The following is a 24,699-nucleotide window of genomic DNA, read 5'->3' as shown; positions in this document are numbered from 1 at the left end:
AAAGTGGCCGCTAAGCGTGATAAATTATAATTAAAATCAAAAATGACACAAACTTTTAAGAAAATGCAACGTATTTATTGTACAAATCTCAATTTGCTTTGGTACAAGCAGAGTTAATACATTACAACACACACTCATGACATTGAATTCGAAAATAGAGCAAATAATTTGTTGGGTGGAGATAATACAAAAAATACTGTTGACGCCCCCTCTAATCTGGGATGGATGTGTCGCTTTTGATCCCGTACGGTTTAACAAATTGTAACAATAAGTATATATGTATATATATGTATTTATATAGTGAGCAAAGTAGTTGAAGTTATCCTAGCGCACTTTGGGCAGCGGCTCTGTGAGCATCGACGTCCACGCCTGACGATTCTCGGGGTTCGCAATGTGATTGCGACCCAAGCACTTGCCCTGCGACAAGAGTTCGGCGAATTGGGCGACAACCGGATCACGACCACACGATGCCACCCCAGTGACAGTGTCGGCATGATTGATGAAATACGCGACAAAGGACAAATCCTCGAGGCTGCCATCGATGACGACATCGGTGTAGGCGCCATGTCCAGCATAGCGTATGCCCTTGCCGAAGACCATCGTAAAGAAGAACGGCACCGATTCAGCCTTCTTGACACTACCGCACATATTGATCGCAGCGATGCGAGCATGATATTGCGCCAACTGATAATGTCCGATGTTGACACGCGACTGCGACAAGCCATAAATGTGCGCATTGGCAATATCACCGCCCACATAGACATCGGGCACATTGCTCTCCATGAAATCGGTGACATCCACCGAACCGTTCTTGTTCAGCCTCACTCCAGACTTGGCCATGAACTGTGTGTTGAGCGTGGAGCCGGTGCCCATGATCAAGAGATCACACGGCAATCGGGAGCCATCCGTGAGTTGAACCTCCACGACTTTGCCATCGTCGTTGCCAATAATCTCCGTGATGCCGCTCTCCATTTGCATGTGGACTTTGTTGTCCTCGAACAACTTGAGCATGCGTGCACCGATCTGTTCGCCAAACGCTGCTTTCAGTGGCACATTTTCACGTCCCACGACCGTCACGCTGGCCGTCTTCGAGACGAGGAATGCGGCCGCCTCGAGGGCAATGAAACTGGAGCCGAGGCAAACAACACGCGTCTCTGGTGTGATGGAAGCGGCAATCTTTTTGGCCATCAGCAAAATCACGCACCGTCATCACATTCTGCAAATCAGCGCCAGGAATCGGGGGGCTTAAAGGCCGAACAACCGGTGGCAATGTAGATCTTATCGTACTTCACCACATAGCCATTGGAGCAATGCAGTTCCTTGCTGGCCGTGACCAATTGATCGGCGCTAACGCCCAACCACAACTCAATGTCGTGATCCTTGTAGAATTGTTCGTCACGGAATTGCAATGCCTCAATCTTCAGGCCCATTGCCTTCGACACTTTGACACGATCATAGGGCAAGACGTCCTCGCGACACACAAAGATCAATCGGCCCGTGTAGCCCTCCTGACGCAGTGTCTCCACACAAACGGCGCCCGACGGTCCGCCGCCCACAACGATGAAGCAACGCTCGTCGACGGGATCGCGCTTAACCATGTTCTTGAAACGTTTGCTTTTGGCCAAATCACTATGCTTGGCACGCACCAAGACCTGACCATCGCTCACGTCGACCTTGTAGCAGGGCAACGAATCGAGACCGGGGAAATCCTCAATGTCGCCCGTCTCCAGATTGAAGCAGGCCCCATGCCAGGGACAACGCACGCGTCCCTGACCCAAGGCGCCCGTATGCATCGGAGCTCCGAAATGCGTGCACTTGGCACCGACCGCCTGGAAGCGTCCATTCTGCTTTACCACCAATATGTTGGTGTCCGCGTCGAATTCCAGCTGCTTCATCTCGTTGTCGGCAAGATCGGTGGTCTTGCAAACGGCAACGGGCGCCGTGTATTCAACATCTTCCACATTTGATGGCGACATCTTCTCCGTGCTGCACTTCGACTGATAAGAACCAACGGCACCTGCAACGACATTTCGTTTGTTAGACATTGTCTTAAGCACTTTTTTCTTTATTCTTCCACTCTTCCACTCTTGTCTAAAAACTCCCTCCCTCTCTCTCTCTCTCACTCTTTCTAGATTTAAAACAAACACATAAAAAATTTTCCCGTTTAATGGCAATCGAAATTCGGTTAGAAGATAAACTTAGAAAGTGTCGCCTGCTGTGCTTCAGACCAAACTTCAGCTTGAGCATCAACTTTTAGTGCTCAGTGTTGCCACAACAGCTGTTTTTTCTATTCTTTATTAAAATACGATCTTTTCTTTAAAAATAAAATCTGTGAATATTAGTTTTAGAAATACAGAACGGCTATAAAGAAGTTATGCTAATTAGAAAACTAACTATTAAGAAATCCAATTTTATATAATTTAAAATAAAATACAAAATTTCAATAATTGAATAAATGGTATTTTGTTAAAAATTTAGAAATTTTAATTTTACTAATTTTGAAATAATTTATGTTAGTTTGATAGCTATTTAGAAAATGCTGAAAGTTAAAGAAGCAACTTAGAAGCAAGGATTATTAGATTAGAATTCAAATGTTCATTTTACAGCTTTACTTATTTTGAATTTAATAAATTAGTCTAAATTAAATCAGTTTATAGAAAAAGATGAAAGTTCAAGAAGCAATATAATTCTTAACTTTTAATAAATAATACTTTGAAATAAAATACAAATTTTCAATAATATAACAAATGGTATTTTGATGAAAATTGAATAATTTCGAAATTTTAATTTATATAGTTTTACTAATTTTAAATTTAATAACTTAGTTTGAGAAATATATATAAATATTTAACGTTAAAGCAAGGAATATTAGATTAGAATTAAAATTTTAAGATACAATTTTTCACTTATTTTTAATTTAATAAATTAGTTTAAGAAATATATAGAAAAAGACGAAAGTTAAAGAAGCAACGTAGAAAAGAATCCTCATCAACTTCAAACTTTAGCGATTTTTCGGCCACAAAAATGTAGCTAACTATCTTTAATGTTTTCGGCTTTAGCCATTTTTCGGCCAACAAAACTTAGCTAACTATCTTTTCGGCTGACAACACTAGCGCTTGACTGGAAAGAAAGTGACGACGGCCAAGCCCTTAAGAAGGAGACGGGGGCAGCTGTTGACGAGCTGACGTGCTGACGAGATCAGTTGAAAAGATGTCGTGGTCGCGTCGAGAACTTGTTGCGCTGATCGTGCTGCTCATGCTCCATCTGGTGGCAGCAGCTGGAAGTGATGGAAATGCCAGTGGAAGTGGAAGTGTCAGTGGCAGTGTGACCAGCCCCGAGCAACAGCTGGAACTGAAGCTAAGCGCATTGCGAGTGCATCGCCAGCTGCTGCAATCGGAGATAGCACGACTCTACATGGAGAATTTCCGACCAGAGACGCCGCTGCTGCTGGAGGAGTTGCAGCAACGCCAGCAGGAGGTGCAGCTGCAGATCGAGACGCTGGAGGGGAAGGCGCAACATGAACAGGATGCCCAACAGTTGGCCATCCATTTGGCCGCCGACTTTGAGTATTTGCAGCACAAGTTGGACGAACTCAAGCAGCAGCTGCAGCAACTGGATGCCACGATGTCGCAAGGCAATCACACTGCTGCCAAGCTGCCGCCTGGCGAGGCACAACGCGACGACACGCCCACAACGCCCACAGCAGTCAGCTCCTACTTCTGGACACCGTTGCTGGCGATGCCCGAGTTCCCCAGTGGCAGCATTGCTCAATCCGCAGCCGCCTCCAATGCTACCCCATCGCTAATCAAGCGACTGCTCGCCATGCTGCGACCCAGTGCATCATCTTCCACATCCACTTCCTCATCGGCATCGTTGAGCTTTCTGCGTGGACAGTCGAGCAAACCGCAGCAGAAAGTGCAACTACTCAGTGCCGAAGAGCTGCTGCCTCAGCTGCAGTTGCAACGACAATTTCTCGACGATGCCATCACGAGACTCGAGCAGCTGGCAGCGGGAAAGAAGAGCGACAAGAACCCCTGAAAACGCAACAGCCAAGTCAGCCACAATTTCCTAACATCTACTTATTTATTCTTTTTTTTTTGTACTTATTAAATAAATGTTCTTTGCTTAAACAATATTACAATTAATGGATGTAAACTGTTGAACTATTAAATTCGTTATAGCAACACATGAATATAACAGAGAAATGAACTTCTGAAAACCCAACATCCAATTCAGCCACAATTTCCTAATTGAAAACCCAACAGTCAAGTCAGCCACAATTTCCCAACATCTACTTATTTATTGCTTTTTTTACTTTATAAATATATGTACTTTGGTAAAAAAAAAATGTAAATTAATGGATGTAATCCGTTGAACTATTCTATTCGTTATAACACATAAATATAACAGAGAAAAGAACCCAACAGCCAATTTAGCCACAATATCCTTACATCTACTTAATTTTTCTTTTTTCTTACTTAAATAAATGTACTTTGGTTAAAAATAACTTGACATGAATGACTGACTGTTAAACTATTTTATTCGTTATAGCAACACATGAATATAACAGAGAAATGAACTTCTGAAAACCCAACATTCAGTTCATCAAATATTCTTATTTGAAGCATGCAACATTTTCTTTGACTTCGACTAGTTGCACGCATTATATAAGCAACTCTGAAACTCAAGTGAAACAAGCCCTTATCGTGGAATTTTCCGGCTGAAAGTCAGTGACATAGCTTTTGCGATAAGGGATTTTATTGATAAATACAAAACAAAAAAAATGATATGCAAGTTTGAAGTGCTCAATCACTCTAGCGATAACTGTTGATAAGCCTTAGCCTAACACAATAATAAAAACATGCATGTCATGAATGAAAACATCACAGGGAAAAGTGTAGACACTTGTCCAACTATAATAAAGTATTTACCAGCACATTCTAACTATTTATAACTTGCGTTACGTTGTTGCCTCTGGAAACCGATTTGAACCAGTTTCAGTTATTGATTTTGAATGTGGCCAAAACAACAAAACTAATCAATGTGCTAGCAAGGAAACTCGACCAGCGCCTTTAACAATTAGATGCGTCATTCGGCAAGTGGGTTGGGGAAGAACTAAAAGAACTAAAAGAACTAAAAGAGGGCACTTATTGGGGCCAATGGGTAATCAGATATCTATCAGAATGTCAATACTTCAATTAGATTGCTGGCAAATTGACCTGCCAGTGGGGAATAAAAGGCTAAATTCAGCAAATAAGGAAACAAAATGCAATAAAAATGTCAAGTTGAAACCAAGAAGTGTAAAAAATAGTTTTAAAATAAAAAAATTGGATTGCCAAAAATGTTCTATTTAGTTCTTTAAAATAATCTCGAGAAAGATTAATTTTTAGTTTCAAATTTTAATTTTTGAAATTATATTATTATTAAAGTATCTTGAGAAAGATTAATTTTTATACCCGATACCATTAGGGTAGAAGGGTATTATAACTTTGTGCCGGCAGGAAATGTATGTAACAGGTAGAAGGAGGCATCTCCGACCCTATAAAGTATATATATTCTTGATTCTTGATCTTGACGATCCAGCCATGTCCGTCTGTCTGTCTGTCCGTAAGAACACCTAGATCTCAGACTATAAGAGATAGAGCTATAATCTTTTTTTCGACAGCATATGTTTGAACGCAGATCAAGTTTGTTTCAAATTTTTTCCACGCACACTTCCGCCCCCGCAAATCAAAAAAATCAAAATAACAAGCGTAATTTAAAAGCGAGAGTTACGAATTTTGGTAAATACAATAAAACTTATTGTAGTTATGATTCCTGAATATGGTTGCGATCAGAAAAAAATTGTCGAAGTTATTAAAGAAATACTTTTGTATGGGCAAAAACGCCTACTTACTAGTGGTCTTAGTTGCTTTGGCTGACAATCTGTATTTGAATGCGGTACTATATCGATATACCAAATATACCACTTAGTATATTGTTAGTATTTTTGTAGTATATTGGTATATTTTGAAAATAATACCGCAATATTTTGCTTTCATTCAAAATGGGTAGCGGGTATCTTACAGTTGAGCACACTCGACTGTAGCTTTCTTACTTGTTTTATTTCCAATTTTTATTTTTAAAATTATTTCTCATTTTGTAAAAAACTAAATAAAAGAAATATATCTGCCTCAATATTTTTGTTAATTATTTAAAAATTTTGTAGTAAATTTTTAGATGAGCCAATAAGACTATAGTTATTTTACAGTTCCATATTTTATTTTCAAATTTTCAAATCGAATAAAGTGTAATAACTTATTTATTCGACAAAATTTAGAAATAAAATATAGCATAATATTATAAAATCTGTAAAATAATTATATAGTTATATTGACTAAACTAAAATTTTGCTGAAAATCATTAAGTAATGAACAAACAACTTCAAGCAACGCAAAAAAATCTTTAAAGTTTCCATAATTTTTAATATTTTAGAAATAATTAAAGTTCCCACATTTCAAAGAATTCATAAACTTTAAACCACAAGCTTAACCACAAACTATAAAATAATTGCTTAAGTCACTTTAACAACTTTACTTAAGACTGACCGAAGAAAAGCGATAAAAATTAAAACTACGCAACATTTAATAACATTTGGCATATGCACTGGATATCAAAATATGAAAACCGCAAACTCATGATAAAAGAAAAAACTTCGAGAAACTGTTATGACGTCAGAGCTAGTGACGAAGCTAAATCTCGATAAAGAGAACGAAAGAGAGAGAGAGAGAAAGAGCGAGAAAGATCTTATGTGATTCAGACCTTCGATAGGTTCCACAAAAAAAATAATACTTGAATTGACTTCAAAGTAATTGTGTGTTTTGATGCTGACTGAAACCGGTGTACAATCTAATTAGTTGTTAATTTGGATGTTAACCAATGTAAATGTGTGTGAATTTGCTACGATTTACTGCTATTGCAAATGCACACACACGCACACACACACACACACACTCACTCATATAACACACATACAACGAACCTGTTGGCCTTGTCACGGACACACTTAAACAATTGTAATAAAAGCGAAAAAAAAAACAATCAGCAAATATGTGTTTTTTGGGCTTGCTTACCTTTGAAAGAAAACAACAAAAAAAAATCCACTCAAAATTACTTTGAAAAGATTTCAGATTTGCTTGACACTGATATGACGCAGTTTTAAGTATGTTTTATGGATATGGATATTTGTGGGAATGCTTTTGATTGCTGTCTATGATAGACACACAAAATTAAAAAATAGAGACCGTGGCAGTTAAGTTCAGAGTGTAAACTGAACGTGAAACAAGCGAAAAAGTCAAAACCTAATGTCGTATGGCCGCATAAAAGGAAAAAAAAGAGAGAGCTTTGGCTTTACGTTTTCGCCCGTTCTCTTCGCCTATTTCTCTACACGCTCTTTCTCGCATGCTATCGCTTATTCTCGCACGCTATCGCTCTTTGCATTCTGCCTGCACACTCTTTCTTTCTCGATTAGTCCACGAATTGAGGTTAAACAAAATGATTATAGCTCAACAGCACACGAAAATATTTGTTGTACTAAAGAATTTGGAAAAATGAAAATTGTAATTATTGATTGATACAATCAACCCCGCTGATAAACAGTCTTTAATAAATAAAGTAGTACAATTGGAAAGGCAAAACCCCCACTCTCAAGTCAAGACTTGGAGAAAGCCTCCGTCTGTCACAAGCAGAAATTCCAGAAATAACTGTAATTAGTTTAATTATTTTCACAATCGTTGGCTGAGATCTTACGCTCAAACGAGCTATAACATGGTCACCCTAATAAACAGAAAGCTGCCATTGTTAGAAAACTCACCAATTACTTTTACTGTTTCTTTGAAATTTATGATATAATATTAAAATCAAATATACTTTTATGTAATAATAATAACATTCCATAAAATGAAATATTTTAGAAAAACAAAGAAGCCCTATACAGACTACAACGACCTTGAAATATAGACAACCTAAGAGTTGACCAACTTTTCAGATTGAACTAGTTCGTTTTTATTTCAAAGAGTTGACCAACTTTTCAGATTGAACTAGTTCGTTTTTATTTCAAAGAGTTGCGCAACTTTCAGATTGAACTAGTTCGTTTTTATTTCAAAGAGTTGAGCAACTTCTCAAATTGAGCTAGTTCGTTCATATTTGAACTAAATCGTTCATATTTTAATTTGAAAAGTTTCCCAACTTTATTTTTTTCAGAATTTTGTATTATTATAATTACCTGTTGCCTGTTCCGGCTTTGGGGTTACTTTTCCCGTCGTCTTGTATTCCTTGCAGAGCATCGAACCCATGTTGTGTATTTGTTGTTGTATTAGTAGATGTCTATGAGTATTTTGTTGCACTAACAATTGTCGCGTTCTATACTACAAATCAAGATAAGCATATTTGAAACCAAAAGAGTGAAAAATAAATTTGAAACAGAGATACGTACCTAGCGTGTGAACCGCGTAAAACTTGAAATTGCTTAAACAATGTTAAAACTGAACAATTTTTCGAGCGCAACCTGAAATTAATAACAAAAATGTTCAATTTAATTGAGAGCATTTATTAACACACCGACCCCGACACAACACAACACACACACACACAAAAAAAAAGATCGCAATGATTCATCACAAAAATGTATTTATTTATTTTGCACGCTCAGGCAGCAACACACACTGTGCTAATTAACCGAAATTAGCATTATACCCAAATTAGTAAAGACAAAAAAAAAGTAAGGGCATGCAAGAGTCGTCACATTGCAATTTAAGTTTGTTGTATTATGTGCTGGCGTTTTGCTTTTCCATGGGATTACGCCATATTTGCCAATTTTCTCTCTCTCTCTCTCTCGGAGTCTTCGCTCTCTCACAGTCTCACACACACACACACGTTCGTTCTCATCCACTTGGAATGCGCTTGACGCTCTCAAGTTCTGATTGTTATGAGTGTATGTGTGTGATTCACAACACAATGGGAGAAACCCAAACACAAAACAAAAAACAAAAACAAACCCGGCGCGACAGACGACGACAGCATGCAACAGCTAAGATTAAACTATTGAATGACGGACGCGTTGAGAGACTTCAGCGTTAAAACGGCCAAGTCACTTGGATCGGATTGTGCAGAGAACAGCGACGAACACACGTCCGACGTTCATGAGCTGCGAATCGAGTATGCTTCAAACTAACTTCGATAGTAACAACGTCGCGGCGGCGGCGATGGCGGCAAAAAACTGCTTACATCTGTGTATTGCCTGCGCCTTAATACACAAACACAAACACACCCATACCCACACATACACATATGTATGTATGTATATGTATGCTTTTGTATGTTTGGTCAAAATTGGAGCCTATGCAAGCAGCTAACCTGTGTGTGACTAACGAATCGTTTTGACCTTGTCCACGCTCGCGAACAACCGCAACAATACCAATCATAATAATAATAATAATAGTAGTAATAGTAATGAGCATGCCAACAACTCGCAACATGTGGCCAACATTATTAACCACGCCCCGTCACATTAACGTTTTTGTACACTTTTATAATTTTATACTCCGTATGGATTTTAAATTTGCAAACATTCTGCTCGTGTCGACACATGCTCAGCACCGCAGCATTCAGTAATTGTCAACGGAGCGTAGTGCAATCAACAGGTTGCAGTGCTCATTATTAAGCCGGGCACATATGCTGCTGATATATGCAACACTCAGCTCGTGTCACGACACGCGTAAGGCTCCACACCATTCAGCAATTGTCAAGTACCCAGAGAGTAATCACAAGAACACAACACAATACAGCAGCAAGCAGCAACAGGTTACAAAGTAAGAACACAAAGCAACACAAAAAAAAAAGGAAAAACGACCTCCGAATTTTTTGAGCTTAAATGCATAACCAGTTAGTTGTTAGCACAGCACTGAAAGCAATTGCCCACATTAACCTGATCTTTTACTTATACCAAAACCACAAGAAAACGAAAAAAAAAACAAAATCAAATTTCAAGTAATAATTATTTATAGCGAAACGATAGCGACAATGAACAAGCAAAACAATTAGTTAGATTGAAGATACAAAATCAACGGCAATTGTCGAGTTTCTTTTTACCAAATTAACTAGGACACGGACAGCTGAACTTCTGAGTATTCACTATACGCGCACACACACATTAACACATGTACGCGCAGCACTTGAACAAACAAACATACACATGTACATACATGTGTCGATGTCGAAGTGCCTTAAGTTTGTTCGTCTCCTATTGACTAACTACTGTTTTTTTAGCTACGGCCTGTGCACTCGCTAGCACGTCGCCGATAAGGAGGCTTATTGGCATATGGAAATGTGAAATTCTCATTACTCAATGAAATTGATACACTCTCGCATACTCACACACACACACACACACACATAATAGTAATCTATATTAATAATTAAGCACAATTTCGAACGTTTAAAAACGTTTTTAATACGTACATTTTGCGCTCCGGAATTTAGCTGCTCCCTGAATTTTCTTGTTATGTCAATTTGGTGGTCTGCCGGCATTGTTTATTTACAATAGTTTTTTGTAGTTGGTGACTCAGCGTGACCGCAAGTTGGATTTTAAAATATACCGGTAAAGTACAATACAAATTCCATTAAAGGCCACACTTTTTATCGATAGTTGTGCAGTTAACGGTTGTCCGTTGAGTATGTTATGCTTTAACAGCGCTGTTACCGTACAACACAATTGCCAGCAGATGGCGCTGCTTTATGTTGGGCGCGAACATTTGAAATTGAAATTGAACGCATTTGTTTTGTAACAATTTCTCAATTGTATAGTCTATAGATTTTTATGGAACAGGGTCAGTATGTGTGCTCGTGGCACGTTTTAATGTTGTCTAATTAATATTGTTATTATTATTAATTAATGATTTGATTGGCATTATTATTTGTAAATATATTATGTGTTACTCTCTGCATATATTATATGTATATAGTATAGAAATATATTCTCAAAGGTCAGCGTGTGCTTCAGCATGTGTTTACTATATTGATTCAATTAATAACTGATTAATGCTTGCGATAGAATTCAATTCTAATCTAAGTACACAGTATATACATATATTGTAGGTATTTTGTTTATATTATGTATTTATAATATATGTATGTATATTGTTGTTATTGTTGTTTGTTTACAACTGCGGCTTCCACGCGTCGTTCAAGTGATTGCCGTGTGCCGATTACAGATGTTGACTTCTGCGATTTCAATTTCCAATTTCAATTCCATTTGATGAGCAAAGCACTGCACCAAGTTCAAAGGCCACACAGGCGCACGCATAACACACGATGATTATGATGATGATGCTCCTTTTGTAGTTGTTGTTGTTGTTGTTAATACTGCTGCCTCCATTTGTTGTGGAGTGCAATGGCCAAACGGTTTTTTGGGTGCGTGTGGCCAAGGTCACATCTTGGCCAGACAGTGCGACGTCCTCAATAGTTCAAGTGCCTAATTCTCACAGTTTCCAAATCACAATTTACCTCAAACTCTCCTCCTTCCTAAACGAAACGAGCCCCGCAAGCAACAACAACAACAACAACAGCGAAAATAAAAACGTAACTTTCGTCGTATTCGTTGTTGTTGCTGTGCTTCTTTTTTTTCTTTTTTTTTGTGTGCCAAACATTGACCTTGACGTTGAAGGCCTTTGAACGTTGTCGCACTGTGGCACCTTCGCAATTTTCGAGCGCAAACTCAATTGAGTGCAAGCTTTGCTCAATTTCATATCATATTGCAAATCAAATTTATTAAGCATAAAACTCTGCAGCAGCATTTATGTGGCTGTTAAGAAACATTTCATTTTAAATTAAATTCAAGCTTAGCTGTCAAACATTTGAGTCTCCATCCATTGAATGCTTAGAAATGCTCTAAATTAATATAATCGACTTTAATTAAAATATTCAGAATAAACTAATTTACCTATTACAAAACAATTCTTTAATATCTTAGCAACAAAATTGTACAACCAATAACAAAAATTAAGCTAAGAAAACGTTTTTGATTGTTAAATTAATCTTTTTATTTAACAATATTACACATTAAATTATATTGTAGTATCAACTTCAGTTTGCCATGTGAAAAAGCATAAAGAGATAACATGACAATTTTGTAGCATTTGGCACCACTGTGCAAAGGGCCGGTGCTGCCAATGCACTGCTCAGAGAGTCAGTTCACAGTTCAGTGTGCCCATTGCAATTGGGCGGCCCAAAATGCTCTCTCTCTCTCTTTCTGTCTGTCTCGCACAACTCCCAACTTATGTGTGTGTTGCCTGCGTGTATGTGTGTGTGTGTGTGTCAAGAACGGAATGTGTGTCTATGGCCGCTGGTGACGCTCGGTTAAGGTCGGTCAGCAGCCGCAGTCGCTGCCGACGTCGACGTCGTCGTCGCTGTTAAAGAAGGAGTCGCAATGCCATCGATGGGGGGATGTCAACGACGCGACAACTGATGCCGTTAAAGCTTCTTTTTTGGTTGTTGTTGTTGTTTTTATCGTTTTTGCTGTTGTTGTTGTTGTCAGAGGTCAACTTGGTTGCTGCACAGTTTATTGACACTCGCGATAATTTCACGAATTTCGAATTGGTTTTTTTTTGCTTTTTCGCACAAGATAATCGCTAAAATGAAGCACAAGAATTTAAAAAGGAAAAAACGAAACATTTATAATTTGGTGTATTTTATTTATTATTATTATTATTATTATTATTATCGTTGTTTTATTTTAATAATTGTCTTTCAAATGAAGCAATGAAATAAAAATTATACATATCATTATTATTTGTTATTTTTGATTATTTATGTTATTATTTTTATTTTGATTTTATTATTTTAAAAATCCGCTTCTTCATCTCCATCTCCATCTTTATTTTATTATTATTATTTGTTATTGTTGATTATTTATATTATTATTATTATTTTTATTTTGATTTTATTTTAAAAATCCGTTTCTTCATCTTCATCTCCATCTTCATTTTATTGTTGATTATTTATGTTATTATTTTTATTTGGATTTTAATATTTTAAAGATCCGCTTCGTCATCTCCATCTCCGTCTCCATCTTCATTTTATTATTATTATATTTTATGTTATTATTTTTATTTTGATTTCATTATTTTAAAAGTTCTCTTCTCCATCTTGATTTTCATCTTGATCTTCATCTAGCTCCTCATCAGAGTTTAACTCTACTTCATCTCCATTTATAGTAATTACATAATTGCCATGGATATCTACATCAATAAATAAATAATTGCCTTCTTCTTTATCATCGTCTGAATCATTTTGGATTATTGGATATGGAACTGAAAGCGAATACGAATATGACAAGGAAAGGATTAATGATAGCTTTACCACTTGCTATATATCAAAAGACTTACGCAACATTTTGATTATGGTACTTTTGCTTTCAGACAGTTTTTGAGATTTTATTTTGAAATTCTACGCTTCTCTCAATTCTCGCTCGAAAAAAAAACTCGAATGAAGTTTAATGTCTAGCATTCAACTGACGGTAAATGAAAAGGGAACTCAAACAAAGCCTTTTTAAGGTAATTCCAAAAGCAGGGCCTACTATAAAAATCATGTTAACATTTAAAATCATGTAAAGTGTGACCAGATTTTTTTGCGAAAGAACGCAGTTTGAAGTTAAATGCAGAAAGCAAAGTTCAGTATATAATGTTTGTTATTTGTTTACATTTCGAGTTGTTGTTATTGTTATTATAATGTCTGGCTGGGATCTGGACTCGACTGGACCGGACCGGGGAGTGGACTCTCATCTAGGCCTGGCCTGGCCTGGTATCGCGCCCTGCGCACGCTTCTGGGTCAATAATCTGCGTCTGAGTCTGCGTTGCACTCTTGTTGTTGTTGTTGTTTTTTGTTCTTGGCGCCCATTTGTCGCGCATGTCAATCAATGAAGATCCAATTTTAGCACAAGTAAACAATATTTGCACGAAGACGAGTCGAGACGAAGCGAGCCGAAGCCGAAGTCGAAGACGAAGACGAAGTCGAACAGTCATCATCATCATCATTGTAGACTCAACTGGGGTAGCCACGCCCACAAGTGCCGCGACCTTATCAGCATGCCCTCTCCCTCTCTCTCTCGCTCTCTCCCTTTGCCACCCCCCTTCCCTCCCCACCCAGCCTCTTTTACTGTCTGTTTCTTTGTGTGCTGCTCGGCTGAAAGGAAAGTTTTGTACCATTTATCGAAATATTCGATGAATAGCACGCAAAGTATTTAGGTCAAAATTAGCACTAATTGAGCTAAGCTTCACTTTGAGCTTTGTGAGCGCAGCTTTGACCTCAATAACGGCAGATCACAAGCAGAAGTGTGCAAAAGCTTTCCAAAATAAAAGTCTTGCTCATCATCGTGTCAGACTTTGTACCGTATTGCGTACACAATGCAGTACATCAGCCAACCCCCCGCGCAGTCACCCTAAAAGTCGTAGTACAACCCACGCTTATCTCACACACACACACACATACACAGACACAGAATTCCATGGAAACAAAACGAAATGAAATGCGGAGAGAGAGCAACATATGTTGAGGCTGCGAGGCTCGCTCTCTCGCTCTCGCATACTAACAGATTGTGCTAAAAATAGGAGAGTCGACGATTGGACGCGCGCGTTGTTGTTATTATTATTTTAATAGAAACTAGATCACGTTGAATTCACGTTGCCGTTGTTTACGTTCGCGCTCTGCCGTTACGCCCACCAGGCGTCGACGCTTGCAGTTGTTGTCGTTGTCGTCGTTTCCGTTTTTCGTTCACGGCTGGCTGCAACAAACAACAACAGCAACAACAGCTGTGTGTAGTCCAAGCAACCAAAACATCAACAACATGTCTTATCAGCCAAAGCGCACAGCGTTTTAACATTATCAGGAGTAGTACGCATACACATACACAATACACAAATACATGTACATACATATGCATATGTGTGAGCGCGTAATAGATGATCCACAACAAGCCAAGGACCCGACTAATAAATACAATACACAGACTCCACAGAAATCAGCAAACGATCTTGACTTCATTTTTGTTTGTAGCCAGTTTTGGGCTAATTAATAATAGAGTATTGAGGGAAACCCCGCTTTAAATACAAATCAAACAATAATAATAATATTTAATCGGCAACCATAATAACAATAGTAGCGAGTGCTGATAACGCGCTTATCAGCTCAGTGACTTGAATTGTTTTTAAATAACATGCAAATACAATGTATATCGATAACAGAGTCGATAACACCTGTTGTCGCATTACAGACTGTCGCGTTTTATCGACTGCTAATTGCATGCCAGATGACAGAGAAATAACAGACCCACACACACACGCGCACACAACGAATAAGGACAATCAGAGTGAACAGGTTACAAAGCGAGGGTGAGATCGTCATGTGTTGCCTGTGTGCGTGTGTGGGAGCAAGTGAGTACGACGCCATTGTCGTACACTGATGGATTCACTCTAGTTGTTGTTTCTTTTTGTTTGCATCGTTGCTGCTCTTGTCGTTTACTTAAACAGATAACATACATACATATGTACAAGTATATGAAATGCACTTGCTGTCGGTATGCTCGCCTGTGTACTTTGTTCAACAGCAAATATTATTATTAATATTGTCATTGTTATAGTTATTAATGCTGAATATAGCACAAAACGCGCGCGTGTGTGTGTGTGTGTGTGTGTGTGAGTGGCCACAGTGGCAAGTTGCTGCTGAATTTCTATGCGTAACGGAGAGTCGATATTTGCTATAAAAGAAACGTAAGCAAGTAGTACGTTTATTAATATTTATTTTGTATTATATATATAATATATTATTATTTTATATTATTATTATATATTTTATGTATATATATTTTTCGAATATACACCAATTACTCGCCATACTTCAATGCAAATATTTTTTAAAAATGGTTGCTTGGCAATGACTAAAGCAACCGAATGTTTAACGGTTTCATATGCTTGGACACACTGTGCTCACTCACACACATATCCACAGGCGAATTATGTATTAAGCCTGCATGCAATGCGCGACTGTGTGTGTGTGTGCGTGCGTTTTGTGTATCAGCTTTTGAGATCGACTTGCGAAAGCTTCGTGCGGCGCTTGCAACACACTGAGAATTCTTTTTCAATTTGGCTGTGAAACAACGAGCAACAAGCTGACTGCTTAAACTATAATAACAAAAAAAAAAAAAAAAAAAAACAACTAGCATTAACTGCAACTGCAAATTAAAAAATCGTTTGCGTGTGAAATTCAATTGTAATGAAAAACGAATTAAAACAAAAAAAATAAAATTAATAAATATCAAAACTGATGATATCAAAGAAAGACACATATTGCATACAGGAAACGCCAGGCTTGCTAAACAAAAAAATAAGCAAACACAACAACGAAAGCAAACAAAAGTCAAGCAAACCAATCAGACACCCCACCCCCGCCGCCACTAGAAACCGAAACCGAAACCGAACTCGAAACCGACAACAGCAAATAAACAAATAAACTTCTTGTAAGTGCCTTGAGTTCGTTAGTGTGTGTGTGCGTGTAAATGAGATAAGAACAAGACGCCCAGCAGACGCAACAACAGCTTCAGTCTTCCTCCCCACTGTTGTCGTCGTCGTTGTCGCCTTCACCCGTCTGTCTGCATCTGTATCTGTGTCTGAGTCGGAATCTGGAGTCTAATTATAGCGCACTGCTCGCTAAAAATACAATTCTGATGCCGTTGCCCAGCAGAAGCAGAAGAAGCAGCAGCATCTCGGCACAAACACTGGCAAACATACGAGAAGCATCAACAGGCAAGCCCATCTAAGCAACAACAACGACTGCATCAATAGCATAAAAGGGTGAGAGCAAACGCCCCAACGAACACGAAGACAGAGAGAGAAAGAGAGAGAGCGACAGTGGACAAGAGAGCGCAGTCAAAAGACGAGAGCGTAAGCAGCTGAGAGCGAAATAGATTTCGTAATAAGTGAACGAAGCACAGCTGACTCTTTGAGTGCTTTTGATATTTGCCGATAACGATAGCGACAAGTTGATACAAAAATCCAAAGGCGTGATCATCGATTGCCGGCCTGATTGAACAGTCACTAGCGGGTGCAAGGGCAATAACAACAACAAACCAGCAAGACAGCAATAAAGGGGGAAAAAGAAAAACGCTGGCAAAAATTTGCCAAGCTTAGTCAGCAAGCAAGCCCAAGCGATTGGATTGAACTGCGAGAGAGATAGAGAGAGAGTCGAGTGCAAGTGTGTGCTCGAGAGAGAGTGTGGGAGAGAGAAAGAGAGAGAGCGTGCGCACAGCGCAGAGTTGACGATTGATCAACGGGCCCGAGCCTGATCATCAAAGCGCGTTCCAAATCCAAGTCAACCAGCCGCATCGTTAGGTCGTGCGCTCCGACCGCGCCGTCGCCATCTTAAGTCCTCGATCGTGTGTTCGTTCGAACTTAGGATCAAACAGAAACCTACAAAATAAAAGAACACCAACAACAACACAACAACGAATAATGCAAGAAAATCGCCAAACATCGCGTGTGTCGAATATTAAAACTCGTTGTACACCAAAGACTCTCCCGCACAACGTTCCCGACTCCTCGCCTGTCTTCATCTTCATCGGCATCATCATCGACACCAATTAGCTGCACAACCAATTTACTATATAGTAGTCAATTCCCATTATAATTTCTTTTTGTTTGCACGTACGAGGACAATTTGTTATCCCTTTTTTTTAATCTTAATTTTTTTTTTGTGACAAAATATTGTGATTTCTGAAACTGTGTGTGATTGCGAAAAAGCGAAAAACAAAAAAACAAATTAAACATTTAGCACAAAACTTTAAAGAAAGTTCCTTAAGCAACGTGATAAGTTTAGAATTCGAAACCTTGTGCACAGGATCAGCATTGAGATCGTTACCGGAGTCTTTCCCTCAACAACCATCAAATCAAGGCATGCAACAGTAAGTCCAGCTTATATAATTGATTATATATTACGCTTTTTTTTTCTTTTTTGGGGAATTTTCACCTTTTGTCTATTGCATACTTCTGGAGCGTTCTCAATTCAAGTGAACGTGCTATCGAAAGTATGCTACAATAAAGTATCAAATAAATGAGTGGCAAAAGCTTGAAGAACACAAAAAAAGGAAGTTAAAATAAACGTTAAATGGGGTTTTTATAAGGTTTAGAAAATAGAAGAATATCGAAGCAGTTTGAAGAACACAAAACAAAGAAGTTGAAACAAACGTTAGATGGAGTCTTTATATAGTTTAGAAAATAAAAGAATATTGATTCATTCAGTGAAATAGCTAAAATTATACTATTCGGGTAATCAGCTGCATCCTAAACCTCTAAGTACAAATTTGATAGAATTAAACTAATTATAAAAATGGATAACTTAAACTTATGGATTATATAGAGTTATATAGAAATATAAGACAAAGTTCTTTATTTTAAGAACCCTGAAAGAAATTGAAAGAATATCTATAGGTTTTAAAAATCATCATACATTTCTTGGCTATCGTTCTATTTATTTTATTTGAAGAACTTTCATAGTTCTTGAAGATCAACAGAAATTTCTTGGTTATGTCTCTTTTTATTGTAAATTGAAATTGAAATAATATCTATAGTTTTTAAAGATCAACATAAATTTCTTGGTTATCTTTTTATTTCTTTTATTTTAAGAATATTTAATATAAAATGAAATAATATCTAAAGTTCTAGAAGAACAACATACATAAGTTTCTTGGTTGTCATTCTATTTCTTTTAAAAACAAATACTCTACTGATCATCACTTTAAGGAAATAATACATATTAGAATAGTTAACTGTTCCGATTGATCAAAATTAGTTGGGAAAATCTGTCGACAAAGAAATAGCCACGTGGATGTAAAGCTTACACTGCATGATCTAACAAGGTTTCGTTATCAGGCAAAAGCTTTTCATTTCAGATGAATATACATCTATATTTAGCTCTCGACATTATCAGAGACCAAAGTTATTTCTTTATTTTGAATTTCTCCGAATGGAGAATTCCCATGAAACTCAATCCTATGCTCCTCTATCTGACATTCGTCACTCGAGACATTACACACACTCATAACCTAGCTCCGGACTCGTTGATATGCTGTGAAACAAACAACATTGAACCACATAGGCTTTGCTTTTGAGATGTTTATAGTAGTAGTTCTCTCAACAACAACAACAACACAAACAGCAGCCGCACAAGAATAAACAAACACTAACGCACTTTTTGTTTTTGTCGATTTGGTCTTTATTAAATTCATGTTCCAAATGATAAGCTCGGGTTTATTTTTAAACATTGAAGTTTATGTAAATATTTCCTGGGCCGCGACCAAAGCGACGCGTGCGACGCAAACAAAAAACAAAATTGGAAAACACAATAATATTTGATATTGATAAGAGACGCCTCCGAGACGAGACGAGTGACATGCTGAGAACAGTCAGCTGAAAGACGGTTAGCTTCTCTAATACTCGACTTCGTGCAGGGGGTCTATTAAAAACAACAAACACGATATTTAGTATTGCTCGCATTTTGAAAGCAATAATATATATCTTATGGTAACTGAGTTAGAGGTGCTGAAATCAGCGGACAGACCGACAGACGGACAGACAGACTGTCAAAAGATTGTGGGGAAACTTTTCTGTATTCCACTAGCAAATTTGAAAGATTTCGGATATTGCGCTACTAAGATAGAGGTGTATAAACTTATGGACAGACAGACAAAGGAAGAGAGGAAACTTTAGGTTAATTGAAAAATTGGCCTAACAAAATGTGATTGATTTAAGATTTGGAGGAGCTGATTTAGAGGTTAGTTTGAAAAAAGTGTTATAACAACGGAAATTCCGATTTAAGATTAAGAAAAGCTATGTTAAAGGTAAGAGATGTTGAATAGACAGACAGAAATCGTGGAGGATATTTTGTTTCCTCTAGAAATTCGCTCAAACATTGTATAGATTTAAGATTTAGACTAGAGATTAGTTAAAAGAAGTGTTATAATATCAGAAATTCAAATTTGAGATTCAGAAAAGCTAAGTTAAAGGTAAAAGGTGTGGGATAGAGAGATAAAAATCGTTAGGGAATCTTTATGTTGTCTAGAAACTCGATCAAAAAAGTTATAGATTTAAGATTTAGAGTTGAAGGTTATTTTAAGGAAGTGATATACTAACAGAAATTTAGATTTAAGATTTAGAATAACTCAGTTAAAGGTAAGAGGTGTGGGATAGATAGTCAAAGATCGTGTCAAGAAATTTGCTCACCAAATTTGATACATTCAAGATTTAGAGGAGCTGAGTTAAATTAGTTTGAAAAAATTGTTATATAAAATAAGAAATTCAGTATACATGACAGAAATTTCAATTCCCAAGAAATTTGCTCACCAAATATGATAAATCTAGTATTTATGTTATATTAGCTGGGTTAGAGGAAGACATAATTATTAAAGGGAATATTTTTCTTGTCGTTTGCAGATGATTTCCGCGCTGCCCAAATCTTGTCTATTGGCGCTGCTTGCCACATTGGTGTGCGTGGCATTGAGCGTGTCCCAGGTGGCAGCTGTGCCTGTCACCATGGCACCTCCGCATAATGAGAGGCTGATGAAGCTGTGCAGCGATAATCTGAACGAAGCCATACAATTGATATGCAATGGTCGCACACTCTCGCTCGCCCAGCTCTATCGTAAGTGATATCTAAAAGTCGATATATCGATCGTGATGATTAATTAAATTCTTGGTTCTGTAGCAAACAGTTTTGGACCGTCGCGAGCGAAACGCTTCAGTCCCGGCCAGTTCTTACAACATCCCCGACAGGAAGGCTCCGTCCACATGTGCTGTATTCAACAATGCACTAAGGAAGACTTAAATCAATTCTGTGCGCCCGATGAGGAAACGCCACCGAAATGACCCTCAACAATGATGTGAGAGAGAATGAGAGAGAAAGAGAGAGAGAGAGAGAGATAGCTACACTTTACCGCCTTTACCTAGCTACCTATACAATTCCACAATACTGTTCCATTGAATCCTAATCTATATATATCTTTATATATATATATAACTATTTGTATGATTTTGTATGTATGTTTGTATGTATATGCCACATATGCCAAACGTGGCACTTATCCCCACTACGCCCCGCACTACATTAAGTATATTGTACTAATTTAAGCTATGCACTAATAAAAATTTATACAATTATGAGAGCAATGCGAGTTGTGACTGACCAACCAGAGATGCGAGAGGAGGAGGTGCAACCCCGCTTCTTATACCCGATACCCATAGGATAGAAGGGTATTATAACTTTGTGACAGGCAGAAGAAAGCACCTCCAACCCTATAAAGTATATATATATTCGTGATCAGTGACAACAGTCGAGTCTTTACGTCCGTCTGTCTGTTCGTCCGTCCATATGAATACCTAGATCTCCGAGACTATAAGAGATAAATATATAATTTTTTTCGACAATACTCGTTATATTTTTACGCAAAACAAATTTGTTTCAAATCTTTGCCACTCCCTTTTCCACCCCCGTAAAATGATAAAAACCTAATTCCAAATGTAATTTTGAAGTTTGTGATTTTTAGTATATACAACATTAACTACACTTTTTATGATTCTTGAAAATTTCGTTGCGATCAGACAAAAATTGTAGAACTTATTTATACTTTTGTATGTATCCTGCACTCTATGGTATATTTTAAATGTAGTACTATATCAATGTACCAAATGTAGCCTTTCGGTTTATAGTAGTATATTTTAAAATTATTCAAAATGGGTAGCGGGTATCTCAAAGTCGAGCACACTCGACTGAAGCTTTCTTACTTGTTTTTTTTTTTTTTGCACCCTACGTACAGGGTTTATTTATAGCGAGCGCAGGCCATTAATGCAATCTATGCCACTTGATAAGTACTTGAGTTTTATCCAGTTTCGTTTAGTCTCATCTCTCATAATCTTGCTGATTTACTCAGTGCCATCTCTCTCACCCACACATCTTTGCCATAGATCTGGCTTCCTTTCCTTTAAATTAAGCGAAATGAGTGTTAAATGAGTGAAATTGCTTCAAAGATTAGATGACATAATTAAAATCTCTTTAAACTATATAAAAAAAAACTATATACTAAATACAAGGAGTTCAAAAATAATGCAAAACAAGTTTCGATATTTACCTAATCAAAAAGATTTCACAAAATGAGTGAAATTGCCTAAAAGATACTTTGAAATTTGATATTGTGGCCAAAAAGTGGACAAAGCTACAAGTTTCGATTAAATGTTGAAAAAAAACAGAGTAAAAAAGTGAGTTGCTGCTTAAGCTATACCCTGTAATAAATTGTGCATACATTTTGTATATCAAAAGTGCAAAATTGTTATTGTTAACATAATTCAATTTGTTCCCTTTTAAATGAATTCGTTCAAGAATTTCAGACTAACCTTGCACATATTTGAAAATTACAGGGTATCTGTGACACAAGGCGAACATATATGGGCCTCAAAAACCATTTGGCAGCATGCATAGTCAAGTATTGAAATTGTAGTGTCCTTTAAAACGAACCCCGTCCCCATCTTTTTTTTTCTTCTCTGCAATCTATCTCCATTTCGCTCTCTCTCTCTCGCTCGCTCACACTCGGCTGTTCATTAAAGTGCTTTAGCTTTTTAACCTACAAAAAAAGTTGTCGAGTAGGAGAGAGAAAGAGAGAGAGAGAGGGGAGGAAAAGAGAGAGAACGGCATTTAACATCATTGCCATTTGGGATGGGCGTTTGATGGGACGAGAGGGCGGTTTCAATCTATTCATAAAATACGCAACGTTGACCTTTTTTTACAACATGGTTGGGGGTGGATGCTACACCTCCCCCTACTCCCCCCTTCTCCATCCAACACGCACTCACACTCGCACTTGTGTGTGCAGTGAAACCTTTGAGAAAGGACTCTGGATATTGGACACCGTTGAATGGGGTCACATGACTGCAAATTATGTCACAGGCGGCAATTTCAGATGATTTTAATGATGGTGCAAGTCAACTACGACACATGGGAGTTGACCCTCAAACCTCAACCCTCCAAAATAAAGACGACCACTATATGTACATATGTTTGCATCTATATATTTTACAATCAACAAATGCAGAGTCATCGCCTCGGCGATTACATTTAACTAAAAGTATTTAAAGGAATGCTGTTACCTTAATCTTTCGATATCTTTCCAGTGCCAATTAACAATTTACGCACAAATTGTTGGGACACGTTTCAAATACCATGTACTTGATGCCTAACTCAATGTTTGTAATTCAGTAGATTCTTCTTCAATGAGGTAAGACAAATTATATAAATAAATACATAACTTTTAATCTTTACTACACATAAAGAAATAACGTGCTAAAATCAAGAATAAAATCTTGAATCAAGATTGTTTTTATACCCGCTACCCATAGGGTAGATGGGTATTATAACTTTGTGCTGGCAGGAAATGTATGTAACAGGTAGAAGGATACATCTCCGACCCCATAAAGTATATATAAGAATATATTCTTGATCAGCATCAACAGCCGAGACGATCTAGCCATGTCCGTCTGTCCGTCTGTCCGTATGAACACCTAGATCTCAGAGACTATAAGAGATAGAGCTATAATTTTTTTTCGACAGCATTTGTTATGTTTGCACGCATATGAAGTTTGTTTAAAATTTTTGCCACGCCCACTTCCGCCCCTGCAAATAAAAAAAATCGAATAACAAGCGTAATTGTAAAGCTAGAATTGCGAATTTTTGCATATACAATAACTTTAATTTAGTATATTTGGTATATTTTAATAATAATACCCAAAATATATTTTTAGTATTTTTGTAGTATATTTGGTATATTTTGAGAATAATACCGCAAAATATATTGTTTTTATTCAAAATGAGTAGCGGGTATCTCACAGTCGAGCACACTCGACTGTAGCTTTCTTACTTGTTTTTTTCAATCTTTTACTTATTAATTGGATAATCTGTACAGCATATTTAAAGTACCTTACCTTACCGTACACAGGGATAGCAAATTTAAAAAAATAAACCAAACCTCAACTCAAATATGAGGATTATGTACATACACATATGTACATATATTAAGATTATTTGATGCCAAAATTGAACCAAGAAGGTTTATTCTAAAATCAAGAGGTCATAGGTTCTAATTTTAAAGGAAGGCAATTCCAAAATTGTAAGAAACTAAAACAAACTTCGTTTTTCTCTTACTTTTCGTTGGAGATTTTTTTCTCACTGTGTATTTTATATTTTTCTTTTACTTATTGAAAACATTTGTTGGTTGAGATTTATTTAAATGAAAGGGAATAATGATCACACTTTAAAACAATAGTTTAGTAGAATCAAAGGCTTAGATTAAATAAATATAGCTACACTGAAAAAAATACCAATTTCTAAAATTAAAAACCTTTGTCTTAAGATTCTTAAGTTAAGAATTGTGTTTATAAAATAAGTTCACTTTAAGAACAAAACATTAGTCTAAAAAATGGCAAATTTTGAAAATAACATCAAAAATTCTATATTTAGTTTACAAAATTTTGTATTCCATTGAAATTCTTATAAAGTTTTTATCTAACTTTAAATGTTTTCATTCATAGCTTTGTTAGTCGAGCTGTCACAAACCATTCTTAATCGTAGTCTAAG

At 37.1% G+C, this 24,699-nt stretch overlaps 3 protein-coding genes across 3 annotated transcripts; 2 read left to right on the top strand and 1 right to left on the bottom strand.

Moving 5' to 3' along the window:
* Positions 1-53: 53 nt before the first annotated feature.
* On the bottom strand, positions 54-9,194 carry LOC132795897 (apoptosis-inducing factor 3-like). Its single transcript, XM_060806843.1, is given in 6 exon segments — positions 54-1,185; positions 1,187-1,243; positions 1,245-2,017; positions 8,264-8,405; positions 8,474-8,545; positions 9,036-9,194. Coding segments are annotated over 4 exon segments (1,761 nt in total). The 5' UTR covers positions 8,334-8,405; positions 8,474-8,545; positions 9,036-9,194; the 3' UTR covers positions 54-324.
* LOC132795812 (uncharacterized) lies at positions 3,217-4,561 on the top strand. Its single transcript, XM_060806719.1, has one exon. It carries the CDS (start codon positions 3,256-3,258, stop codon positions 4,036-4,038), a length of 783 nt encoding a protein of 260 aa, XP_060662702.1. The 5' UTR covers positions 3,217-3,255; the 3' UTR covers positions 4,039-4,561.
* A 7,031-nt stretch (positions 9,195-16,225) lies between the features above and the next one.
* On the top strand, positions 16,226-21,237 carry LOC132796442 (uncharacterized). The gene is made up of 3 exons (XM_060807615.1): positions 16,226-17,986; positions 20,514-20,721; positions 20,785-21,237. The coding sequence occupies exons 2-3, from the start codon at positions 20,514-20,516 to the stop codon at positions 20,943-20,945; spliced, it is 369 nt and encodes a 122-aa protein (XP_060663598.1). The 5' UTR covers positions 16,226-17,986; the 3' UTR covers positions 20,946-21,237.
* The last annotated feature ends 3,462 nt before the right edge of the window (positions 21,238-24,699 follow it).

Source organism: Drosophila nasuta, chromosome X (assembly GCF_023558535.2).
Source record: "Drosophila nasuta strain 15112-1781.00 chromosome X, ASM2355853v1, whole genome shotgun sequence".
Classification (NCBI taxonomy): Eukaryota; Metazoa; Arthropoda; class Insecta; order Diptera; family Drosophilidae; genus Drosophila; species Drosophila nasuta.
Note: the sequence above shows the minus strand (reverse complement) of the source record. Positions and strands in the feature narration are given on the sequence as shown.